Raw genomic sequence first — 25231 nt, forward strand, 5'->3', positions numbered from 1 at the left:
CTAAACAGGTCCATTAGTTTGTTGTTGGTAGGCGGCTTAGGAATCAAAGCAAATCTTTTTTGTATGTGTACTGTGCTCACTGAGAAGTATATGCTTAACAGCTGCACAGACTTGAATGCAGACAACAGAAGGACCACAATTAAATGAATTTGACACTTCTATCCATAAGTTTCTCCGGCATAAAAAGAGGAACTTCTGAAAATAAAATAGATTTTATTTCAGCAGTGGACTTCAAGTGGTCATGTTTGAAATGTGGGTTATTAGACACATTTAGCAGAATAATTTTTACTCTGCTGTTGTCTGGGCATGTTGTTGTATATAGCAGATGTGTCTATAGATAAGAAAGAGCTGCATTTTTACATGCTGCAAGCAAAGAACAATTTTGTCTGTATCACAAAGATATTAACAGCATGATAAATGGACCTAATGTCTTGTGGCACATTTTAGATTTTATGAGTAGACTGCAAAACGTTATATTGTAATCAGTTAGATAAACCATTTAACAAGTCAAATGACTGCATCATTCACAGTTAGCATTATATTCTCTTGTTCAGCTCAGTTGTGAGATAAAGACTGGGGTCTTTTTTTGTTTGATTGTTTTTACTTTCATGGAAGTAACAACAGTCTTACTAATGTTAAATATTAGTGTATATTTCACTCCATGTTTGTAGACAAAAAGCAATAAACAGAAACAAGTAAATACTGTTTAAAATGCATACTTATTTACTGCATCTCCACATTAATTGAAAGAATTACTGTGAAAGCATTTCTGCTTAGGGATAATACTGCACATTATCATATATCTCACACTATTCTACAAATAAATATTATTTTGTTTTGTTTTTAAGTTTCCAGAAGTGAAAAGCCTGTTCTTGATGAACATAAAATAAGCAGAGGTAAATTTAAGAAAGTACAGTTCGATCAGTAGTAGATGTCTACTGACGCTGTAGAGCAAAAGCTCTAGTCCAACCTTTTGGTTTGTCTGGGCAGTACTGAGTGAAGAGGAATTGTTTTGAGCCACATATTGATCGTTCCAAAAGTAATACTTTTTATTTATTTGTATGCTGAGTACAACAGATCCAAAGAGTAAAAGAACGCTGCTTCATACAGCAAATTCTCAAAATTCTCAGGTACAAAACACTAATTTTCAACATATGCACTACCATTAGCTATATATTTTCATCACTGATGAACGGCAAACCCTGCGGTACGCGGCCGTGGGCGCAGGAGGTCTCGGGCGGTGGGTGGGTTTGTTTCTCCAGACGGACGGGACGCCGTGGTGACAGCGCAGTGCTGTGCGCGGTTGAAACCTCCCCTACTGGGACAGCCGCGACTCCGCTCTTATGGCGATGCCTCTGACAGAGAACATCTCTCCGAGGGAGCTAGTCAGCGGACAAGGATTTGGGCTCCCGCTTCACGTCAGCTGGCGCAGGTAAATCGCTCCATGGCTTACGGAGACCAGAGTGGAGTCGAGCCCCGCACCAGGCTCTCTGCCGTTAGCGTTACTTCAGCCCTGGCGCCGAGGCCTCTCTCACCGCCACCGCACGAGAAGCGGGCAGCGGGCACACGTGCGGCAGGAGCACGCCTGCGCCCCACAACACTCGGGCCGAGCCTGGCGGCCGGCCCCGCTCCCCCCTCGACTCTGCCGTTGCGGAGTTATTTTGACCCTGCCTGGGTTATTTTGACCCAGGCAGGATCCCGTAAAGGGCGCCCGGCCGCCTCGAGGCCCGGCCCGGCCCGGCCGTAACGCCGCCGCGCGTGACGCAGCCGCGCAGTTCCGGGCCAACCAGCGGCCGCGGCCGATAAACAAACGTGCGGCCCGCGCTGCAGCGCCCCGCCCCGCCCCTCCGCGCCGCGCTCCGCCCCCTGGCCGCGCGAGTCCGGCTGCCGTTCGCCGTCCCCCAGGCCGTTATAGCCGCCCGCCGAGGGGCTGTGGTCGCTCTGTTGCCTTCTCGCAGCGTCGCCGCGACCGGAGTGAGTGTCCTGCGGGTCGCGTCCGTCCGCTGCCTCTGCGGCTGTCGGCCGCCTGCCTTGCCTTCCTCCCGCTTTGCCCGCGGCGGTGCCGGCCGGAGACGGGGCTGCCCTGTTCTGCTCTGCCCGCGGCGGGCCGGTGGCCGTGGAAGGAGAGCTCGGGCTCTTTCTGAGCGGGCCTCAGCGGGTCCCGGCGGTGGAGCGCCGGCCGTTCCGTCCGTCCCGGGGCGCGTTGGGCGGCGGCGGGAGGCAGCTCGTGTGTCCCGTCCGTGCGCCTGTAGTGGGCGGCCCGGGTCGGGTTTACAGCCCCGTCGCCGGCCGTGCCGCCCCGTGCGACTCCGCGGCGCTCCGTCCCGACTGCCCTGTCCTTGACGGAGCGCTGCCGGCGGCCGCCGTCCCCTCGCGCCGCGCGGTGTGCGCCGGTTGCGTGCGGCACCCGGGGTGCTGGGCGCGGGTCCGTCAGAATGCGGTAACTCGCTCTCCGTTAACTTCTTCGGGGAAGGGAGAGCAAAAGTTGCGGAGAGCGAGCTTCGTCAGCGTGCTGTAAGGAAGTGAAAGTCAGACTTGCCTGGTCGCTCCTGCGCTTTCACCCTGAGCCTAAGGAACGATTTATAAAAACGTTCCCCTCTCTCAAACTCGCCTACTTTCTGAGAATCGCTGTGGTAAATTCGTCCATAACCCGTTTGCCTTTTAAATGCTGTGCATCGGTGGCCGCTGCGCGTGCCGGAGCTGCAGCTTTCGTGTGAGTTTTGGAAGCAGGCTGTATGGCACTGAGGTTACTGGGGGAGCTCACTGACAAGTGGATGGCTTGAGTTGGCTTCAGTAACTTCGTGGATTTAGAATGCTTTGATGTATCTGCATAGTCAGATACAAAGGTAACTGAAGAAAGGAAAGCTGGTGATCTGGCTGGGTGGGTCAGAACTCTCTGTAAGTGCGCTGGTTGATATAGGGCTTGTTGTAATAAATGTACCAATGGCCAAAGATCAATAGATCAGGAGCACAAAGAGCAACACTTGGTCTGAGCTGGCAGAGAATGGACTTATGCCTTTACACCAATGAGTACTGTGTGTCTTAATGATGTCTCAGGTTTGCAGGCAAATACTGAGGTTGATCATGTTTGTTAAGCCTGTATAGTAATTACAGATGATCACAAATACTGTATTAATAGTAGAAGAAGCAGGAAGATTATGTATAGCAAGATGCTGTTTTCTAAGTTTCTGAAAATGTGCCTTTATTAAGTGAAAGAGGGTTAAAAGGAAACTGTGTTTTTGAGCTCTTCAGCGTGTTTTCCTTGGAATAGTAGAGCACCACATTTAAAACTGTTGTAATTCCCTAGATGCTTGAAAGTGTGCTATTGAAATTGGCCTGGAGTCTCCTAGATGGTGGTATACTACTTGATTCTTAGTGGTGGGCAAACCCTCACCAGTTATATGTGCATTCATATGCAAAGCTGCACCCAGACTAGCAAGTTGCTGGTGTTCAAACTGAGTTAGTGAGTGTCTTAGCATGTATATTGGGCAGCTCACTGTAGCCTTTAAAACTACAATATTTCATAAGCTGCCTGGCATGCTTTATAGGTTAATGTGAGTCACCAATACAGTAAAGATTCCAAGTTACTGGAACTCTGGTTACAGTAATAATAATCTGCTCATGGAGACTGATGTGATTTGTAGAAGAGTATAACCAATAAATAAAACGCTAACAAGTTAATGGTTGATAGTAATAACATATGCTTCTGTGTTGCCTTAAAATTATGTGGTATATATGTATAGTGCTTATCTTCAGTTTGTGACGCATAAAACTGCACAATGGGTACAGTCTCAAACAACTCCTGCAGTTTGGAACAGACTGCACAGACTCAGTCTGCTAGTGATATGCAAAGCAGAAGGCTTTGAAGTGGAGTTATTAATTGGTGTTGCCTGTCTATGTGTGCAATAATGATGTTGCAACTTGGAAATCCATCGCTCAGTGATCTCCTAATAGTACAGGAGTAATAGCACTATGGGACACTGGAATCTTCTCTGAAATCTGTGACAATATAATTGCTGGCACAAAACACAAGTGGAAACAGTACCACATGCTTGAAAGCACGTTTTGCTTCCTTTTCCTCCTCTTGTAGGTTTTCACTGTAATCTACGTAGTAGGAAAAGGAAATATCTTGTTTTTAGATAAACAGGCTTTGGGTGACAGACTGTTACTTCCCAAATTTTACCAGACTTCATGGCTCTTACTGTAAAAAAATCAAAGTGATGTTTCTGTTCTTTGCTTGGTCTGTGGAGCGACAAAACTCTCTGTGATACATGAACTCTTTCTTTTTGCAATCTAAAAGCTTCTTTAAGCAATGTCTCAAGCTCAAGAATGCAGTGCTTTTTATTTATTTTGATTGTCTATAGTAATGAAGAATGCTTGCAGTTCTGTACTGGGGTTGGGGAGAAACTGAGAGGGGTACAGACAGATGTGTCTGTGGGCTAGCAAGTGCCTGTCATTAGCTGAAAGCTTTTTAGTTGTCCATTCACTGGTTTTCTGAGGCGGGGGCAGCGGGAACCAAAGTTTGAAACTGAAATGCTGTACTTAAAACAAATTATCTATCAGATTTGCAGATGTGATATTAAAATCTGAAGCCTGGCATGGTGGCAGGCTGGAGTGAATCGCTGTATCTATCTTTAAATGTTGCAGAAGTGGGGTAATTAGATCCTGCTGTAATATGAATAGTTGTATTGAAATGTCCTACTAACTAAATTAGCAATGTTAACAGCTTTTCTAGTCTTAACTAAAAAAATAACTGGTGATCTCATGTGGTTGCTGTTTCCTTTATAAGCTCTTTTCTATCTATTTCTATTCTATATAAATAAATATAACTGAGGAATAAACATTTCTGTTATCTTGTCATTGCCATTGTATTTCAGTGAATTGTAACAGTAGAATTCCATGGGTAGTACTTATTAAATACGCTTGTCAGCTGGACTTTTACTGCATGCCAACTACATTAAGAGAGCAAAGGTATACTTACTGTATTGTATTTGTAGATGAAGGAGTAAGGAATTTGCAGTCATATTTCAGGATGGTGCAGATTTTCATCTACATGTGATGGTTTGTGATTGCATGGGTAAACAGAGGTTATCTGCCACCACTAGCTGCCGTGAACTTTAATAATGTGTTGTACCATTTAACTGTTTGCATGAAATAAGACATATACCACAATTAATAGAGAGGGATTGGAAATTCTAGGCTTTTACTGAGAAGAGTACTGTACTTCACTAGCTTATTTTCTTGCGTCGAATACAGTGAGGTGTCTGCAGTCTTCAGTGTTACCTGGTTAGTGCCAAGAGCAACATCCAGTATTGTAAGTTTTTGTGTAGCACAACTGAGCACTTGTCTCTGATGCCTTTTATTTTTATTTTTTTTCTGTGAAGATGCATTTGTAATCTTCGGGTTCCAATTTTACTGCATGTTCAGTTAATAAGAGTACAGAGTCTCTCGTTTCTAACTAATCTCCTAAGCTGGATAACTATACGGTTACTGAGAATTAAAATATATTCAAATGTCTGCATATTTTTACACATACAGATGTATGTGCCCCAAAATCTGTATTTACTGTGCTATTTTTGTCACTTAAAACATGACAAGATATTATATGTTAGGTGCTCTTGACCTGTGTTTTTTTTTGTATTTTTTTTTTTTCTCTAGGTCTGTGGTTGTGGTCTGATCAAAGAATCTGAACATCAGCATCAGGTAGATTCACAATTTGTCACACGGTATGTTTTATTCTGAAAACATGCCAGGTTTTGCTATCTTTTTTTCTTTTTGAAAGAAGTGCAGTAGGATTATGTCTGATATGTATGTCATACAATTCTTTGTGTCTCAGAAATGCTGTTTGTAACTTCTGTGAACTTGAACAGAGCGGTATGAGCTTACACGTTGGTTCCTTCATCTTTGAAAAGTGAAATGTCATATTCCTTTTAAATAATTCTTTTAGGTAACGGGTTTTGCTATGCTGTTATTGTTGCCTGTTGATATATGTGAGTATACTGGGGCTACAATAGAAGTCTGTACTTGAGAAAATCTGGAGTTAATTATTAGAAGGAGCCTGAGTCTTCTGTAGGTTCTCACGTGGGACAGAATTTGAAACTATTTTGTAGCAGTACACTATTTTGTTGTGTCATTTTCCCCCTAGAACATGAAGGCCAGTTTGTTTACAGCTGACTACTTGTGGGCTTTTTCCCCCCCCCCTTAAATGCAGTCCCTCAGAAACAAATGCATTAGCTTAGAATAAACTGTAAAACAGATATTTTTTCTTTATAGAGTCATTCTTCAGATATAAGCTACTACAATGTAGTTAAAATACAAAGAAGTGGTGGGGTTGTTTTTAATTCCAATCCTGTCTTGTACTTTCTGAGACAAAACTTCTGTGGGTGACAGAATCAGATTACCACTTGTTTTATCAATAATGTTTTCACTTTCAATTCTTTGCTACTTTCCCAGGAAACTCTTCAGTGAGAGAAGCAGCTGAGTAGAAGTTCAGACATAGCAATGGCATCTGTTGTGATCAATTCAGTTCCTACCACTGCATCTCGTTTTGCCTTACTGCAACTGGAAAGTGATACTGATTCAGAATCTGGAAAAGGCAGAAGTGGCCAAGGTGCTGGTAAATCTCAAGCGTTAGAGGGTAGATCTTCTACAAATGAGAAAAAAAGAGAGAAAAGGAGAAGAAAGAAAGAACAGCAGCAGAGTGAAGCCAATGAGGTAAAAGGGTTGTAATTCCACCAGTGGATAGTATTATTATCTGATTAAAAACCCTTTTTTTTCCTGACCGTGAGAAGTCTCTGTTTTTCTTTCTGTGAAAGGAATTCTACTGAATCAAATTGCTTTTTTTTTCTTTTTCAAAATAGTTCTTCGTACCAGTTGGTGTGTACTTTGTCTGATTAAACAAAAACGTCGCTCAAACTATACAGCAGGATAAGGAAGTTCCTGTTTGTAAATTGATACTAGATTGTTTTTGTGCTGCCTGCGTGTGAAATAGAGGGAACAGAATGTGTGCTAATGCCTGTGCTTTTACCAGTGAATGTCACTGAGTTCCCAAATTGACTTGATTTTCACTATCAAACTTTTTAATTATGCAAAGAATTAAGATTGCACTGTTATTTCCATGTGGTGCAGCAATTAAAGGCAATTTTATTATAGGCTCTTAAATAGGACTGATTTTAGAGTGTTGAAAAGCTTTAAAGATTGTCTACCTAATTCTTTTTCCTACCAGAACCTCTAGTTCCTCTGTTGGTTGATACCAGGACTTTATACCACGTGTTCATTGGTATGATATTTAATTTGGTTCAGATGTGAGCCCACAGTAATATCTGAACCAATGTGAAAACTGAAGCATGTCATAGATCTGTTCAAAGTATTTTCACCTGCCAAGATATATTTATTTTAAGTTGTGTGACTGGTGTTTCTAATCTACTATTAAGAAAAAAATCTGTATTATGGTATGTACTGTACTTGATTAAACAAAAACGTAGTCCAGACTATAGAAAAGAGTAAAACACATGTAATTCTGTTAGCCTGTGTCTGAATACCTTTATTAGTCTGTTAAAGCTCTTTCTTATTAACACTTTAATTAAGGTGAAATGGAATTTTGTTTTTCAGCTCAGAAACCTTGCTTTTAAAAAGATTCCTCAGAAATCCTCCCATGGAGGTTGTCTATCTCAGCATGAACAAAAACTGCATGCTACAATGCAGAAAGACTCTCAGGAAGAAAATTGGCAAGAGTGGAGGCAAAGAGATGAACAGGTACAGCTTACTATATTCAACTGCCTGCGGCTTTCCTGAAGTATGTTAATCATTGAACTTGTCTGCTATGCAGTTTTGTTTTCTTTTAATGTAGTTCATTATGTATATCTTCTGACACCTCAATTCATTGTGGAGAGTGCAGTTTTGACTGCCTTGGTTTGCCTTTCAGAGTACTTAATTTTGCACAGACTTTTAAGAAGAGTTGCAAATAACCAACACAAACTGGAATTAAAAAGCATTTTTGAAACTTTTATTCAACTTCTACACTGGCATGCTAGCAGCTACTAGGATGCTGTTTTCACTTATGGAGGTTTTCATCTCCAATCTCAACAGAAAATATTGTCTTGAAAAGATTCCTATTGTAGTTGAGAGAAAAATGTAGAAAGCTATGTTAACAAAAAATGACAGATGCTGTCCTTGGGGTGTTTTTTTTTTTTTTGTTTTTTTTTTTTAACATCGCTAATGCTTTGATTATAGGTGATTCCTTAAATGTAGTAATGTTTTGCAGGACTCTGGATGCTTGTCCAATTGGTGGAGTAATGATCTGAAATTTCCTTTGGAAATTTTCAGAGCTAATTAGCTTCAGAATTACTTCATGTACTGAACAAAACAAACCTGTACCTTAAATGTTTTTATATTCTGCATGCTATGAAGCAATCTTTTCAGTTAAAAAGGAGAATATTAGTCTAATTATTGGATGGTGAAATTCTTAGACAAAGTAAACTCAATCATAAACGTTTAGATCCTACTGACATTTAGGCTATGCACTGTGAAGTTGCCTTGGATTTTTTTTTTCTCTGTAAAATAACTGGACAGCAATTACCATAGTAGTAATGTCACCAAAATCCAGGAACAGAACTTGTCAACCCAATTGACAGGTTAGAAAGCTGACATTTCTTTATTGCAGAGCTGGACGCAATCGTCCTAGTGTGCACACCCAGGATGTAAAGCACACACATATCAAAGATTTTAATGTGTGAATCTACATACAGTTTCCATGAACTGCCTATTTCTAGAATAGCTGTATGTACTAAAATCTGACACTGTGCATATGCTGTGTTGATGAAAATGAGAACTGTTTGAAGCAAATGAAAACTACATTTTATTAGGGGAAAGCCTGGGCACTGGCTGCAAAGCAAGTTCAGCAGACTTAAAAATGTAGAACTCTCAAACAAAATGGCACATCTATAACACTTTTTAAAAAATGGTTTGTTTGCCCAACTACCTTAGTTTAATCAAGCTTGCATCATATGTCAGTTATTGTTCTTAACTTTTGATTTCCTTTTTGTGAAGTTACACAGATTGTACTATAAGGCTTGGAAAAATCTCTGTGTTGAATAACACAATTAGCATGTAGGCTCAAATTGCAATTTACATGTTTACCAGAGTGAGGAGATACAGATTCAAATTCTTCATATTCAGAAGGCATGAACTACTAGTCAGTTTCTTTTGTCAAATAATACAATATCAATAAAGAGGTAAAATTTGAATGATATACTGTAATAAAGGTGATGTCCAACACCAGATGAGAAACCATGGCTCCCTGCTTCCATAACAATAGTGTGGGAAGGGATGCTGCATCTTCTACTCTGTGAAGTGTTCCTTTTGGAATATTTACCCTTCAAACTATCATACTGCTGACACTTTCCTTTTCTGGATGTCTACATGAATTCAAAAGTTAGATTTGTCCGAACCACAAAGCTATTTTATACATGTAATCCACAATACTAGTCTGTCATCTGCTTTAAGAGCTTTGTGCATTGATGTTAATTTGAGGGATTTTACATGTATCCAGAAATTGGTATCAAATGTGCCTCGAGTATGTGAGAAAAGGAATGTGGTTTCTGGATTTTGTATAGGCTTCAGTGATAGTTGGCCTATAGCTGTCTGTTTAGAATAGAAGCAAGATTGAATATGCTTAGAAGGCCTTGGCATTGATGACTGTCTTTGAAAAAGTCTATGCTGCAGCTCAGCTTTGGAAGTAGTAACCTTTGTTGTAAACACAGCCAGCTTCCCTCAGCTCTGTCCTGAATTGAATGACTACTAGGTAAATTGATAAAATTATTTTTGTACTAGAGATTCCACTATATTAATATTTGTTTAATATTTGTAACAACATAATGGCTGTACAAATCCTTGATAATTTAGGATCTTGTATGCTAAATTATTACCTAAACAAGTATGTGATAAATGCCAATCTCACCTTCACTGTGAGCTTACCGTGTTTTTTTCATGTCAGCTGTTCTGTTTTCGGTTCTTCCTTTTTCCATTCCTGTTCTTTTCTGTGCTCCTATGGATCTTTTCAGAGTAATAGGAAATTACTAATTTTTGGTGGATAACTACCATGGTCAGATTGAATCCAGCAATTCCCATGGGCAAAAGCAGTCCACAGATTTTGGAGGAATTTTAATCAATTTATTTGTTGTCAGTTAACAAGCTTGTCATTACTGATTCTGGTATTGAAAGAAAACAGGCAAGTTTTAAACAAATAGAAACAGAATACCTCACCCTGGAAAAAAATCCTCAAAAAGAAACCAGAGAAAACCTCACTCTGCCTCTATGAAGCATCTCATCCCTACTTTTTGTCTTCCATTCTCCTTGCTGCGCGCAGCACTCTGTCCCTTTAGTAAAGCTGTGAGCAGTGCAGAAGATGGGAGACCAGGGTGTGGTAGCAATCCTGTGAAAACCATACTTGTAGGCTCCCACTCAAGCTGCTACTCCACTCCTCCTGTTAGGCCTCCGAGGCTGGTTTACTTGGTGAGTTCTCACCACCCTTCTCTAAGCTGTTTCACAGGGGTGCTAAAGTCCTCCAGCTGGTTCAGTGTCACCACCAGCTTGGGCTGATAGTCTCAGCTATAGCTGCAGTGTCAGGCACAGTCCAGCCCCTCACCTTCTCCTGCAGGTGCCACCTTACAAGTCTTTCCTTACCTCCTCCTCCATCAAAATCTTCTCCACTGTAACACTGTAACAGTTGTTACCAAGCTTGAAGCCACAAACTAGGCTCAAAGTTAGGAGTGGCAGCATCTTGAAGCTTATGTGAAGTCTTGTGACAATTTAGTTTGAGAATACTTTGTTTTAACCGTCTCATTTCTAAATATTACTTAAGTTTACTCTGATAATAAAAACAAACAAACAAAAAAATACAACAAAGAAAAGTGTCTTCTAGGGTTTTTTGTTTTCTCGTGTACAAGACTGGTTATAGGTATTGTGGAATAAGAATTTCAGAGAATGCCTGTGCTTACAGCATGTAGTAAGTTACTTTTAAGCATATGACCACTCATAAGCTCTAAGGATTAGATAGCTAGTGTACACTACTCAGTTCAGCTTGGTTGAAGTACAGTAGGCAAATTAAGTCAATTTTTCACTCTCACAGCTCTTAAAGTGGAATGCGTGTAAAGGACCTTACTTTAAAATACAAAGAACAACAACAACAACAACAACAAAAACCCGCTACGTAAAGTAGTTGTTGTTAATGATTAATTAATAGCACTTTGGCTATGAAAAGGAGAAAGCTGTGGTGAAGAGGCTCCATTTGGTAGCACATCACTGTATTGATGCAGACACATCCACCTCGGGCGGCATGCGGTCCAGCACAGCTCTCGCTGCGGCCGCGCCCCCTGCTGCTGTGTCATCACGGCAGCAGCTCTGCCCCACTCAGCGCCCTGCCCCTGGGACGTGGGCATGGCACTGTGCTTCATTTGCAAGCAGGCTGTGTCAAAGATCGCAGTTTGAACAGATACTGCGCGCAGAAACACGCTGCCAAATTTGATGTGTATCAAGAATGCTTTACAGACAAAATATTGGAACTGAAAAAAGTCACCTCAATAAAATATTACAAAGTTAAAACTCAAATGGCCTCTGTTATAAAAGCTAGTTGCACGATAGCAAGTTTGATTGGAGAAAAAAAAAAAAAAAAAAAATCAAAGCCTTCTTGGTGGTGACTCTGTTAAGCAATGTATGGAAAGCATGACAGATACAATGTATACTGGTTTAAAAAAAAAAAAAGGTGGGTTTTCCTAAAAATCAGTTTGTCTCACCAGAGTGATGCTGCCAGGTGAACTGAAAAAATAGCAAAATTTATTTTTAAAAATTTTTGTAAAGTAAAACTGTTATCTTCATATGTTATTATTTGTTAACAGATGAAAGTACAGATACTACAGATATGGCTCAACTCACCATTTTCATTAGAGTTATCGGTAACAAATGTGAAGAAATGGCTTCTTTGGTACTATTTGAAGACACAGCTAAATCTCTTGATTCATATGAAGCAGTAAAAAATTGCATTAATGTGATTTATTTTTTAACCTTTGTCAACGTGTCTGGTATGCTACTGATGGTGTCCTCTGTGGTGGTTGATTTTTTTTAAAAGAAAAAAAAAGACTAAAGAAATTAATAGAAGATGATGCAATCACAACCTGAAACTCAGGTTTGATGAAATATCATTGCATCAAGCACCAAGAAAATTAATGTGCAAAAGTTTTAAAAATGGGTGCCATGCAAACTGTTGTCAAAGCTGTGAGTTTCATAAAGTTCAAGGGACTGAATCATCACCAATTGTGGGAACTCCTTAAAAGTATGGATGCTGATTATGGGGACATCATTTACTTTTCTGAAGGAAGGTGGCTAAGTCAAGATAGAATGCTGAGAAAGTTATGATTAGTAAAGAGAAATTAAGTCCTTTATGGCATCAAAAGGATAAATTGTGCTGGAATTTGAAGTGTGAAAATGGCTTTCCAATTCAGCGTTTTTGGTGAATTTGACCTCTCATTTAAATTATTTAAACATGCATCTTCAAGGTGAAAATCACCTTATCTGTACCATGTTTCAAACAACAAAAACAACAGAGGATGCTTACACAGAACAGAGATCTTCTTTTATGATGACACTTTTCATCCCTTCACATCTGATTTTCCTTTTAGACTAAATCCTAGGGAAAAAAAAAAAAAGTGATCTAATATAAATAAATCTTCAGGGTGGAAACTATAATCCATAGATATTTGTAAGCATATACCCAGTAGTCCATCTATTATGCAGTTTTACAGAGCAAGTTATTTTATTGTTGATAATGCCATGTATCGTATTAATGAAGCTTTTTGCCAACTCTGCCAGTATACGTGTCAGAACAGAAATTTTAATGCGGTCTTAGAGGCTTTTTGTTGTTAACAAGCTAGTCACAATGTTAATTCTTTTGTTCAGCTGACATCTGAAATGTTTGAAGCTGATCTTGAAAAAGCATTGCTGCTAAGCAAACTGGAATATGAAGAGCACAAAAAGGTATTTGTAGGATTCATCCTGATTTGACAACATTAGAACTTTGAAGATTGAGTTTTAAAAGTGAAGTAAATCACTCTTTAAAGTGCTGTACATCTGGAACAGTGATAATTTGTTAAAAATATTAATGCAGATGTGGGGGGAGGTGGTGTGCAGATTCAAATGGATATCATTTAACAGCCTGTCTGATTTTAATAGGAGATAAAGTCAACTGATAGAGCATTGCTGTGCGCTAATAGCTCTTAACTCCTCCTAGATGAGTAAGCGTATTTTGAGAATAAAATAAAGATACAGTGGGCCTGCTTTTTGCTTGGTTGTTTTTTTATTTTTGTTTTTTTTTAAAAAAGGAAGTGCTAACTTACGCCGTATATTTAGCATTCTGCCTTCCTGCATTTCACAGCATTATATTCTCAGTTTGATTTTTTGCTGTTTAGTGAAGAGCAATACTTTACTTCAGAAAGCAGAATGGATGCTTAATTGTTCATAGGCACCTTACAGTCTTTAAACCAATATGAAGCCTGTAATTGCTGTTGAGGCTAAAATTTCCTTTTGTATATCATCACCATATTTTTCCTTTATAATGCTTCAGGGGAAAAAAAAAAAAAAAAAAAAAGTTAATTGAAGAAAATTATACCAGTAGGACTTTATTCTTCTAGGAATATGAAAACAGTGAATGTACTCCACCTCAGTCAAAGTCTGTGAATAAGAAAGAAAAAAGAAAGAACCAGCAAGGAAAAGACAAACCTCTCACTGTGTCCCTGAAAGATTTTCAGTCAGAAAGTAATATAGGTATGCCTTATCGTGCCGTGTGAGCTGTTCTACTTGGAATTTTGATAGTGTGTATACTAAAAGCAAAATGCCCTTCTGTCTTTGTTCATTAATGTGGTGTTTGAACAAATTCTAAATGAGTTGGAGCTAATATTTAAGACAATCTAAAAGCTAAGCATTCATTATGTAATGTGCAAGTTGAATTATCAGGAAAAAAAAAAAAAAAAGGAAGAGGTTACAGAAAACATAATTTCATGTATCCCTGGGGTGGGAGGTAGATTAACGTAATATCTTTATAAATTGATGTTACTGTTTTAGTTTTGTGTTTGTTCTTTGATTTTTGTGGGGTGTACTGAGTTTAGTCTCCTCAGGCAACTGAGTTTTTCAGATCTGAGTAATAGCAAGTCACTATTTGCCTTTCTTCAATACTGTCTTTCATTAAATATTGAAAGTATTTGTATATGCTCATTTTTACATGTTTAGAATTCTTTCATCTGTTTCTGTAGGGCAGAGGTTGTGGATTTTACTGAAGAAATAAAGGTAGAGTCTGGAAAAGGAAGAAAACAATTTATTTTTTAAGGTTTCTTCCTAAGGATATTTTTATCTAATTACAATATTTTCAGAGAATCTGAATATAGGAAAAAGACTGATAGCACAGCATTAATATCTTAATTCAAAAGAATGAAAGGCATTCAGATATACAGTGAAAAACATGCCTAAATAGACTTTAAGAACAGTAACAACCAAATAGTAAGTTATGTACCAAAGTCATTGTCTTCCACTTTAAGTGAAGCAAATGCATGAGGGATGCTGCTTTTGTTTTTAGTAGTAAGAAGGATGGGGATACCAATATAGAGATCAGCCCCAACCATACTTCGTAATCCTTGCTTCTAATCAAAGAATGTCAGGCATTGGAAGGGACCTCAAAAGATCATCTAGTCCAATCCCCTTACTGGAGCAGGAACACCTAGATCAGATCAGACGGGAATGCATCTAGGTGGGCTTTGAGTGTCTCCAGAGAAGGCAACCTCACAGTCTCTCTGGGCAGCCTGTTCCAGTGCTCTGTCACCATCACTGTTTAAAAGTTTTTTCTTTTTCTTCAGTGGAACCTCCTATGTTCCAGCTTGCACCCGTTGCACCTTGTCCTGTCATTGGATGTCACTGAGAAGAGCCTGGCTCCATCCTCATGACACTCACCCTGTATTTACTTATAAGCATTAATGAGGTTATCCCTCATTCTCCTCTTCTTCAATCTAAAGGGACCCATCTCCATCAGCCTTTTCTTGTGAGGGAGAAGCTCCATTCCCTCAAATGCTTTTTTTCCTTTTTTAACATGGCTTTTAGAGGTGGGTTAACATTGAGGAACTCCACTATTGTTTTCAAAATAGCTTGTTTTAATAGCAAACAATGTAAGATTTGAGAGACTTACTGTACTTTTTTTCTTTCTGTTCTTTTCAGATAATGTTGCTAAAAAACATGAGGTAAGTCTGAATTTTTTATTAAATGAGTTAGTATATTTCTTATGTTTAGGAGGTAATTACTCAGGCACTCTCTGTATTGCCAAACTACAACTATTTCCAAATTGACTTCTTTGCATTTAGAAAAATTTTACAGATGCGTATTTAATAGAGATGTATGTCTGTAGGTACAGCATTTGGCAATATAGCATTGGCTTTCTTAGAGCTAGTGCCTGTTTATTTAGTTTTCTCAAAATCTCAAACTTTGATCCAACTTGAAAATGTAGAAGAATGTTAAAAAAAAAAAAAAAAAAAAAAAAAGACTTGTAGAGAAAAAGAGAAGCAAATCAGGTAAGAAATTGCTGTAATGCTATCATGCTCTGGCTCAGTGCACAAACATAAAAACACTTAGCAGGAAGAATAGTTGACAGTGAAGTGAAACAAATCAGTGACAGCATAGTGCAAAAGTATAAAATTCTAATTTCATGTTTCTGTCAAATTCATAATCAGTTAAATGTTGACTTTTAATTTGTAGGCTCTTCATTTAGTATCATATTCTCTAGGTGGAAGTCAGAATATTCTCAGGATCTATGAGATTTAAATAAATAAATCAGAATGTTGTCCTTTTTTCCATTACTTAAGCTATTTTTAAAGCATGTTGTTTTTATCTCATTATTAATTTGTATGAAGGGAAATCTGTTACAATACTTACTTTTAACAGGAACCAATCTCTTCTCAGACTCTGATGAATGATGGAGGATTTTTCCATAAGCTGGAAGATGATGTTCATAAAATACTTGAAAGAGAGAAAAGGAGAGACCAGCTCACTGGTTGCAATGAAATAGATAACTGCACATCTCATGAGCACAACCAGGCATGTAAAAGGGGAGTCACTCTCAAGTGAAGAAGTGTCTAACAATTAGAAAAGAGCACCTAAGTGGAAGAAAACACTAATCAAAACCATGATAATCTTAAAATAAACAACAATTAAAAATAACAAAGATAAAAGCAACCAAATATTAAAAACCGGCAACACTGTTTTTAATACTTTTGTCTATTGGAAAAGATATTTAAATCCAGCGTGATTCAAATAATTGCCCCACAGAACATGCCAATACCCATTCCTGCATTTCTTATTTATTCTTCTGGCATTTGTGCAGATATACTTACCTAATTTTCATCAATGATGCTAGTTTACAGTAAAAGAAATAAGTTGCCTTTCACAGGAGTCAAATTCAAATTGCTCCATTATTAACAAATGATGCTTCCTTGTTTACAGGAGAGTGGTATGAAAGATGGAAAAACAGAACAACTAAAATTCGAGCTTGAAAAGAAAGATGCAGAAATTCAGCAGCTTAAAAATATAATAACTCAGTGGGAGGTACGTAGCTTATAATAACTTCAAGTAGTAAACAAAATCTAACTTCAGTCACATCTTAATACATATTCTAAGTGTGTAATAATCTGTAGAGATAGTTTAGCTTGGTCTCAGATTATCTTTACAGAGCAAAATTATTCTTCTACTACCATGTGAAGTAGTCTTTCTTGGTAAGTTAAGGATTTAAAAATAATTAGAAGAATCAAGACAAAGCATCCAGACAAACTTCCTCTCTGGTAAATCTGCTACTAGTTGCTTCTAGTATTGCTGTGTTGTTTATTGTAAAAAAAAAAAAAAAAAAAAAAAAAAGTCCTTACTCAGAAGTTAGCTCTTCTTGGAGCAGGAAGTTGGATTTTCTTTGGTCTTTTCCAATTTATATTATTTATTTATTTATTTAATTTATATTTAACTAACACTAAGCTTTCCTTGTATTTAAGAACTACATATAGGATTGGATTTTTTGTGTTTTTTTTTCATTTTTTTCTTTAGAGATTCAGTCCATTACCTGAAGTGCTGAAAGACAACACTGAAAGAGTGAATATTTTGTCAGGTTTAAGAGGACTCCTGTAAAGCTTTATTATGGCAAGAATGGAGTCCTGTATTCCTATTAGACACAAGTAAAACTGAAATAGGATTCAGGACATGCTAAAACACGTAAGGAAAATAATAATTATAAGGTATTGTCAGAATATCTGGGGAAAATGACTAGTTGCTTCCATGTTTTCAGGTAATGTTAGCATTGTCTTGGTAGTGTCTAGAGAAAAAAGGGCAAAACATCCTTGTGTGACAGATATTGTAACAAAATAAAGTAGTGTGGAATTGCTTTCAAATTATTTTAGTATGACTTGTATTCATGCTTAGGGTAGACTGAGCAGGTTGATTCTGGAAGTGTTCTTTTGCTTCAGAGGAGTTTTACTTGTAGTAATAAAGGCATGAATTTCACTAGAAGCTGTTTTCACCACACGCTAGAGTTGGACTCCCTGTGTGAAATTTTTTTGAGCTATAAAGTGATATGGATTTACAATATTAGCACGTTACTGCATTTGGCAGAATCAACACAATGCATAAGGATATTGGTGAGGTGATGCATGATTGATTTTTAAAAACAGCTGCTTGATTTTTCAAAACTTATCTAGAGACTCTCATACTGCTTGTGGCCATAAAAGGTCTTGCATAAGTGCATGTTTTTGAAACTTTAAATGCTGCATCTGTTAGAAAGCACTCTCATTATTGTCTGTGGTTGTGTTACAGTGTTTTGGTACACTGGAGTTGAAGGTTCTGTTTAAAAGGAATGTTCAAAAAAAAAACAAAAACAAAGAACGCACTAACTCTGGGGGAGCTGCACATGATAAGCTTATGCACATGTGCATAGTTCCATGGCACTAAGTAAAAGGGCACTGCACTACCCATACTAATAGCTTTTTTCATGTTTGCAATTGACTGGAAGGTAAACAACTATTTGGGGGAAGTAAGATTGTTTTTTGAGATCCGATGTGATATTAAATGAGAAGTGGTAGATTCTTTATTGAAGAAAAAAAGGATATGTAACTTCTTAGTGAACGGCTTTGTGACAGAAAAAGAAAGTTTACAATTAAGATATATGGTTACTGCTGACAGTGGTAATCAGTTAAGGAAAAGACTGCCTTATGAAAAAGTGTAGTTAAAAACCATAAATAAAAAAAGGAAGAAGAGGAATTCCTGAGGTGGAAAGAGTTAATAAGGAAACTGTAACTAAGAACTGTGAATTATAAAATTATCAGTAGAACAGTGAGATCTTATCCTATTAACCAAGTAATATGACAAACCATTTATATTGTCCAGAAAGTTTTATAATTATGCGATATATGCTTTTTTTTTTTTTTTTTTGGAGAAGCCTTAAAGCTTCTGATGCAATGGGCCTATATACAGGTTTAGCCAGATCTAAATTGTGGTTCCCAGTGACGAAACATTCTTATTCTAAATTTCATTAAAACTTGTGCTTGCCTTAATTTATTTACTTTGCTATTAACCCATTTTTCCTGTCATGTATTTATTACTTTGGCTGTTTTAATTCTCTGCAGCAGTCATAATTTTCAATTCTGAAACCTTTGAGTCATGGTTCTTTAAAGAATGCCTTTTTATAGTGTATACAGGTAATAATTTATTTTCTTTCACACAGGCGAAATATAAAGAAGTAAAAGCAAGAAATGCACAGCTTCTGAAGATGCTGCAGGAAGGTGAAAGTAAGAGATCCATCAGGAAACTTGGGAGCTCTTATGAAAACCTAGAAGGAACTTTCAAATCCTTTTTTAAAAAATAAGTGGGCACAGCTATAAGGAACTAGAAGGCTATTGATTTGCAGCAACTCCAGTGAAATAACGCGTTTGAACTACATATATCTCCACATATCTACGCATATCTGATATTATACCATCAAAAATTCGTTGCATTCTGATACTTTTCTGTGAAATTTGAGCTGCTCAGTTACGGTTTTAGTGACACTTTGAGTTAAACTGTGTATTGCTAATGACTTGATCTGTTCTGGACTGATCTTGCATCAAGTATCACAGATAATGGTAAATGTTCAGTTCTTGTATCTATGCAAGCTGTGCTTTAAACTGTTGGACAAGAGTCTTTTACCATACATTCAATAGGGACACCTAACCAGAGTATCATATGTGAAACTCTGGTAGTTCTCTGTTGTAACTCTGTAGTTCCCTGTAATTCATTTTCAGTCAAAGATTGAAAAAAAATATATACATACATATATACTTAGATCCACGTATGTAAATATTCTAGTAAATTTATACTTGCTATGCATAATTATCCTTTAATATTCCTGATCTTGCATGATGGTTTGGTTCGGTCTATGATACTAATTTTCTTACAAAATTGTGTTTGCTTTTCAATTTCTTCATTTGGCTCTTGAATGCAGATTGTCAGAGTTAGCCCTTCTTAACTCAGAAATCTAGGTTTTTTTTTTTTAAATGTAAAGTCTGCTTATAAGCAAGCTAAGCTGGTTGAAACATTAAGATGATTGAGCAGTGCAAATTTTAGCTGATCAGACTTTATTACTTCAGGTCAGTCTCTGAGTCAAGAAATGTCTTCATCATGTGAGAGTAAAGAAGTGAAGTTCTGAAGGCTTTCTCTATGTATATGGAGTATTAATGTAGAATAAACGAGAGCAATTTTGTGCTTTTACGGATCTGATCTTGCATTGACTGAGGCTATTCTATATTCCAATGGGATGGACAGTCCGTGGCAAAATTGAGCCCTAAAAAAAGCTTACTTTATTTATATTGAGAATTTTAATTTATCCACAGATACTTCATAGGTGCTAACTAATTTAAACAGATCCGTATTTAAGTAGATATGTAATACTAGCGTAAACTTCTGTGGCTGTGACTGGGCTCACGTGAAGCTTTCAATTCAAAATTTTCTTATGGACTTCTTTCACAGTGAATGTCTCTAAAAATCCTTGTTGCTTACAGGGTTAAGTATGGGTAAGTAGTGCAAGATTGGGGTTTAATCTTCAGAACTTACTGAGCTGCTACTAACGGCACTGGCAACTAATAATTACTTCTGATATCACAGTGCTGTTACAGATGAAGACCTGCAAATACAGAAAAATTCTCATGCTGTTTCTTTCTCTCTGTAGTGAAAGATAAAGCAGAAATACTCCTACAGGTGGATGAATTGCAAATTATAAAAAATGAATTGACCTTACAGGTAAGCAAGGATTTTTTTTTGCATTTAAAAAATGCTGGTTAAGGCAGTCATAGGAGGAAACTGAAACCAAAACTTTAACCAGAAGATGTTACATTCATTAGCCCAGCCCAGTATGTGTCAGAGAACTTGTATCTCTGCTATTACTAATCACTTAGTTTTTTTCTTCTGTTAAGACAGCAGACTCTGCACTCAACAGTAAATTCGGAATATCATCCCTTTGTAACTAGAGATAGGAAGTTCTGAAAGGTGTTTCAAAAGATGTTTCTTTCCTGATGGTTGTTTTTGTGGATTTTTTTATTGCTGCCATTAGTTTTGGTTCCTTCCTCCCTTCCTTGCTGTTTGCTATCTCTGGTCTCTACTTTGAAAAATGCTGGTCTGTGAACAAAAGTGAGCTACCGATAACTCGCAGACGTGACTGTTGGCAAGCCATCATAGTGAAGAGCACTCAAGCTTTTTACGCTTAGTTTTGGTTTGCAGCTACTATTCTTACTTTTAAGCCTTTAGCCCACTTAATGTTATATAACATGGTACTGATTTTTAAACATGATGTATTAATCTTATCTCTGCTGTGTCATATATGCATCAGTTAAGTGTTCTGTGGAAGAAATTAAAGCGAAGTCCAAAAGTCAGAAGAGTTTCTGACTTTACGGCTTTCATGTAACGTAAGGTAAACTAGTGAATATTGTAAATGTTATGTGGGAAATAATGGTTGTTAAAGAATATTTTACTTGTACTTTAGTTGATGTGCAATCACACACGTTTACTTGCTTTTCCCCTTGAATCCAGCATGTATCACTGATGACTTAATGACTTACACTGATGTAAAATTGTAAAGCATGCTTTATAAATCAGTATTCTATACATTTTTAGGTAACTACACTTCATGCTGCATTAGAGCAAGAAAGGTCCAAAGTGAAGCTGCTGCAGGCAGAATTAACAAAATACCAGGTATTGTTATTTTACATACAGTTAAGTATGTTAGTAACTGATCTTTTTAATTTAAAATATAATTAGTTCAAGCTGTAGTTGGGGACTGGGCTGGGGAGAGGGACATCGTATAAAAACAAAGAAAGATTTGGCAAGTAGAATTCTGTTTTGTACCTTGAAACTTGAACTGTGCTGGTAAATAGTGAAAGCAAGATGTTCTTTTCCTATTCTGTGTCTGTGTGCACTAACAACAGACTTCATAAAGGCGGCTTTTTTTGCCACATTTTTTCCTCATTTCTGTTTTACAGTTCTGCCTCTATACAAATGTTTGTAGGAAATCCATATCAAGTTATGTTAAAATTCATTGTCTTCCTGACTGCACGTTCAACTTCTAATATCTTCAGTAACTAATGGAAATGATGTTTAGTGAATTTATGTTAACTGCTATATAAATAGTATGATGCTTAACATTCTGGCTTTTTTTGAAAACAGCAAATATTTGATCCCAGGATGATTGAGGATGTGTGTTTGGCCACGGCTTTGCACGTCTTAGTATTTTTCCTTTGGCTGTGACTTTCTGTGTAGGTTGCAGGGACAGCCTGCATTTATTATATGATAGGAGCTCTTCAGATAGTCCTGTAGCCTCAGTAGCTTGTCTTCTTCCACCACACAAATAATCTAGCATTATGTTGGTTAGTAAGTGTCCTGTCTTTTTCTGTTGACTTTTCCTCCACCTGTCCTTTACCATAAGTAAGGAAGTAGCTGCTTACAACTGTCCTGCAGCAGTGCCAAATGCAGGTAGTTCAGCCCCTTATAGACAAGCTTTATGGTGAAGCTGAGTGCACATTCTGCTGATTGAAAATAATATTGTAAATAAAGTAAATCTGTTACTGTCAAATTTATTCATATCACTGTTCTTACAACAATTGTATTTTGCTAGCGTTTAGTACTTATTTGTAACCAGACCATTTTCAGTAAGAATTTATTTTTTGATTACCTAAAATAAGCAGGATTAACAGAGTAACAGCAGAGACTTTATTAAAAAATGTGGTCTTCATTATGTGCATTATTACTCCAAAATCATCTTCCTGCCACTCTTTATATCTCTGCTCACCTCTATTATATGATTTAATCTTTCCAAATCCTGCTATATTTCTTTCTTTATCCATCATAATAATTTTTTTCCTTTTTTTTTTTTTTCTTTTTTCCCCCCGTTTTTCTTGTTAATTTGCTTCTTTTAAGAAAATAGTTTTATCTGCTATGCAGGGATTGTTTCTGCTTTTATTATTCTCCACTGCAATCTATGCATGGAGACCAGGATGACACTTTCTATTTTTGTGATATTGTGTTTTGATGATACTGTGCCCACTTTCTTAATTGAAAATTGTTCTGAATCAGGAGGACACATTTCAAAAAATAATAAACCAAAAATGTGTGTTAAAAATTAGAAAAAATAGTAATAAATAAGAAATAAATAAGTGTATTTTTTATCACCAGATGTTAAAGGCCTGTGTGCCTACTGCCAGAGTTTGGAAAAAAGATGTGCTACCAAAGGTATAGAAAGCATAAGTTGTGGTTCACTTGCACAAACTTGACACACACAGCTCTATAGGACCAGACAGGATGCCTGCAAAGGAGCCGAAGAAGCCAGTCGATGCTAGTGCTACTCCAGTCTGTCATCTTTGATATTTGGAGAGCATCTTTTATGTGGGCGGATAATACTAAGACAAGGGGGAGCACTTTAAAAGAGGGGAGATTTAGGTTAGATGTAAGGTGGAAATACTTTTCTCAGAGGGTGGTAAGGCTCTGGCACTGGCTGCCCAGAGAAGCTGTGGATGCCCCCATCTCTGGGGTCGTTCAAAGGCAGGCTGGATGGTTTCTTAGCCCCACAGCAGGTGGCCTTGAACTAGGTCCCTTTCACCTAATTTGTCAATTATCTATCATTTAAGTACCTCGACTGTTTTCATTTATTTACCTGGTGTTCAGATGGGCTCATGTCCCATAGTGTTTGTGTAGTTTAAAAAAACTAGCCTTTTTTCCTTGCTAATTGATGCTGCTTCAGCATAAAAAATAACTGCAGATAGAAAATGTCAAGTCTACTTATTAACTATATGCTTGTTTTTATTCTTTTACAGAGTGGGAAAAGAGGGAAAAAGCACTCAGAATCTGACCAATACAGGTGATCTCCTTTGCCACCAGATTCAATACAGAAAAAAAAAAGTAAATCTTTCTTCAGGGTTTTGCAGAAATTCATATATTTGTTGTACAACTGCTCAACTATGCAGTTTTTGAAGAAAAAATAATAAATACTAGTTTAATTAACATTCTGAAAACTTGATTTGTTGCGCTTTCTGCTAAAGAAAAGTGAGAAAACTAGTATTCTGGCAAAGCTCAAACTTTAATTGTAATGCCATTTGTTTTTCATCATTCAATAAAACTTACTCTTGCATTTCTGTGTTTGAATTCTTGCTTCTGTAGATTTTTCAAATTAGATAGCTTCACTTAAGCTTCACTTAATCTGAATTTAAGCAAAGGTGAGGTGATAAAGGTAAAAGAAAAAGGCTCCTGTTCTTTGAACATGCTTACACTGCATAGGTTCTATACTACTTTTATGATAGGTGTTTTAAGTAGGGGAAACTGAGGTGTCTTTGCCCAGAAGAAAAAAGCAGCTCTCTACAACAGGTTAAGGAGACCAAGAGCATGGAGGAAAGATAGAAGGCGAAGGACAGGGAATGTACACAGCAGACCTGGAGAAGCAAAATTTCTGGGATCAACATGACAAAGTATTACTTAAAAAAAAATATAAATTATAGACTAGAAAATATTATTGTGAATCAAAACAACAAAAATATATAGGGCTTAGGTACAAATGCAAAATTCTTGTTAACTACCCAGGATAATAAAATATTTTTTAGAAATTTTTTTTTTTTTTTTTACTAAGCGTTGAGTGTGTACTTATTGGTAATTACAGTTCAGAATCTTGGGGCTCTATTTCTATCAGATGCTTCCATAGAGTAAAGAGAAATCCCACTGAAAGCGAGACACAAGCATTTTATTTGTTGAAATTGCTGATGAGCTAACAAGATGTTGCCCTCTGATTCAGATATAACAATGTCATATTATGCTGATGTTTTCCTGTATGGCAATATGTCCACATAGTGGTCAGTAGAAGATCATTGTTGTCTACTCAGCAACAATTTATTATGCAGCTTTTGTTTTTTTTTTTTTTTTTTTTTAACTTAATCCCTTTAACTGCATCTAAACAAACAGTTATAACCTTTGTTCTGGCTAATACATGGATAGTTGTTTTTCTAAAGATCCTTCAAAAACAGAGTTCTATACTCTTTCACTTTTCCTATGCTAAAACCTGATTATCAAAAATGTGTTACATTTTGGTTTTAATATTCAGGAATAAAAGGAATGTAAAACCTAGGTTATAGTAAAACATTGGGGATCTTACATGTAAATTGTACAGTAGCCAAACCACCTGAGTGAGACCTTGTCTAAACTCAAAACTGCATTGCTGACTTCAGATAGAACATTAAACTAAGACCATCTCATGATATTCTTGATTTGTTTCAGCTTCACTTGAATTGGTATTTTCACTTTGATTCAAAATAGTGCCTAGTCACTGTGAACTCTTTTTCTGTTTTGTTTAAGCCAATTTAGATAAATCCTGCAATTGGAACAGAAATTAATGAAGAAAAATTGCACAAGCGTTTACAAAAAAAGTGGGAAAACAAGCACAGATAGAAGAAAGTGGTAAAGAAAAAGAGCAAGAGGAAAGAAATGATACTGTTTAAGAAGATAGCATCCTAAGGCAGAATAGGAACTCAAAATTGTTTGCTGTATTATTTTTACTTTTTTCCACATATTATGTGTAAGTTGCATTCTGAACTGTCTTATGGTGAGCACACATTCATGCAGGCAAATGAACACTCTTATCTCTCTTAGTTGTACCAAAATT

General features: G+C 37.3%; 1 protein-coding gene across 7 annotated transcripts; it reads left to right on the top strand.

The window, feature by feature from the left end:
• The first annotated feature begins 1288 nt into the window (after positions 1-1288).
• On the top strand, positions 1289-23713 carry GKAP1 (G kinase anchoring protein 1). 7 transcript variants are annotated; one of them, XM_052700687.1, is made up of 13 exons: positions 1289-1432; positions 5659-5726; positions 6454-6714; positions 7612-7755; positions 12952-13029; positions 13683-13815; positions 15253-15275; positions 15973-16125; positions 16531-16632; positions 18788-18851; positions 20267-20337; positions 21208-21285; positions 22762-23389. In XM_052700687.1, exons 3-13 carry the CDS (start codon positions 6502-6504, stop codon positions 22822-22824), a joined length of 1122 nt encoding a protein of 373 aa, XP_052556647.1. In that variant the 5' UTR covers positions 1289-1432; positions 5659-5726; positions 6454-6501; the 3' UTR covers positions 22825-23389. The 7 variants fall into 7 exon arrangements, with proteins under 7 accessions (XP_052556647.1, XP_052556645.1, XP_052556648.1 ...); XM_052700685.1 differs by having other exon boundaries at positions 5659-5703; XM_052700688.1 differs by lacking the exons at positions 1289-1432; positions 22762-23389 and adding exons at positions 1853-1974; positions 23400-23713 and having other exon boundaries at positions 5659-5703.
• Positions 23714-25231: the final 1518 nt, after the last annotated feature.

The sequence above is a fragment of the Tympanuchus pallidicinctus genome, unplaced genomic scaffold, assembly GCF_026119805.1.
Source record: "Tympanuchus pallidicinctus isolate F22 unplaced genomic scaffold, pur_lepc_1.0 scaffold4, whole genome shotgun sequence".
NCBI classification, from domain to species: Eukaryota; Metazoa; Chordata; class Aves; order Galliformes; family Phasianidae; genus Tympanuchus; species Tympanuchus pallidicinctus.

Excerpts from the sequence above, each read along its gene's own strand:
- GKAP1 (XM_052700687.1), top strand. The coding sequence starts at position 6,502 with ATGGCATCTGTTGTGATCAATTCAGTTCCTACCACTGCATCTCGTTTT. Across the intron at positions 13,816-15,252 it reads TCAGTCAGAAAGTAATATAG|ATAATGTTGCTAAAAAACAT; the intron begins GTATGCCTTATC and ends TGTTCTTTTCAG. Across the intron at positions 16,633-18,787 it reads ATATAATAACTCAGTGGGAG|GCGAAATATAAAGAAGTAAA; the intron begins GTACGTAGCTTA and ends TCTTTCACACAG.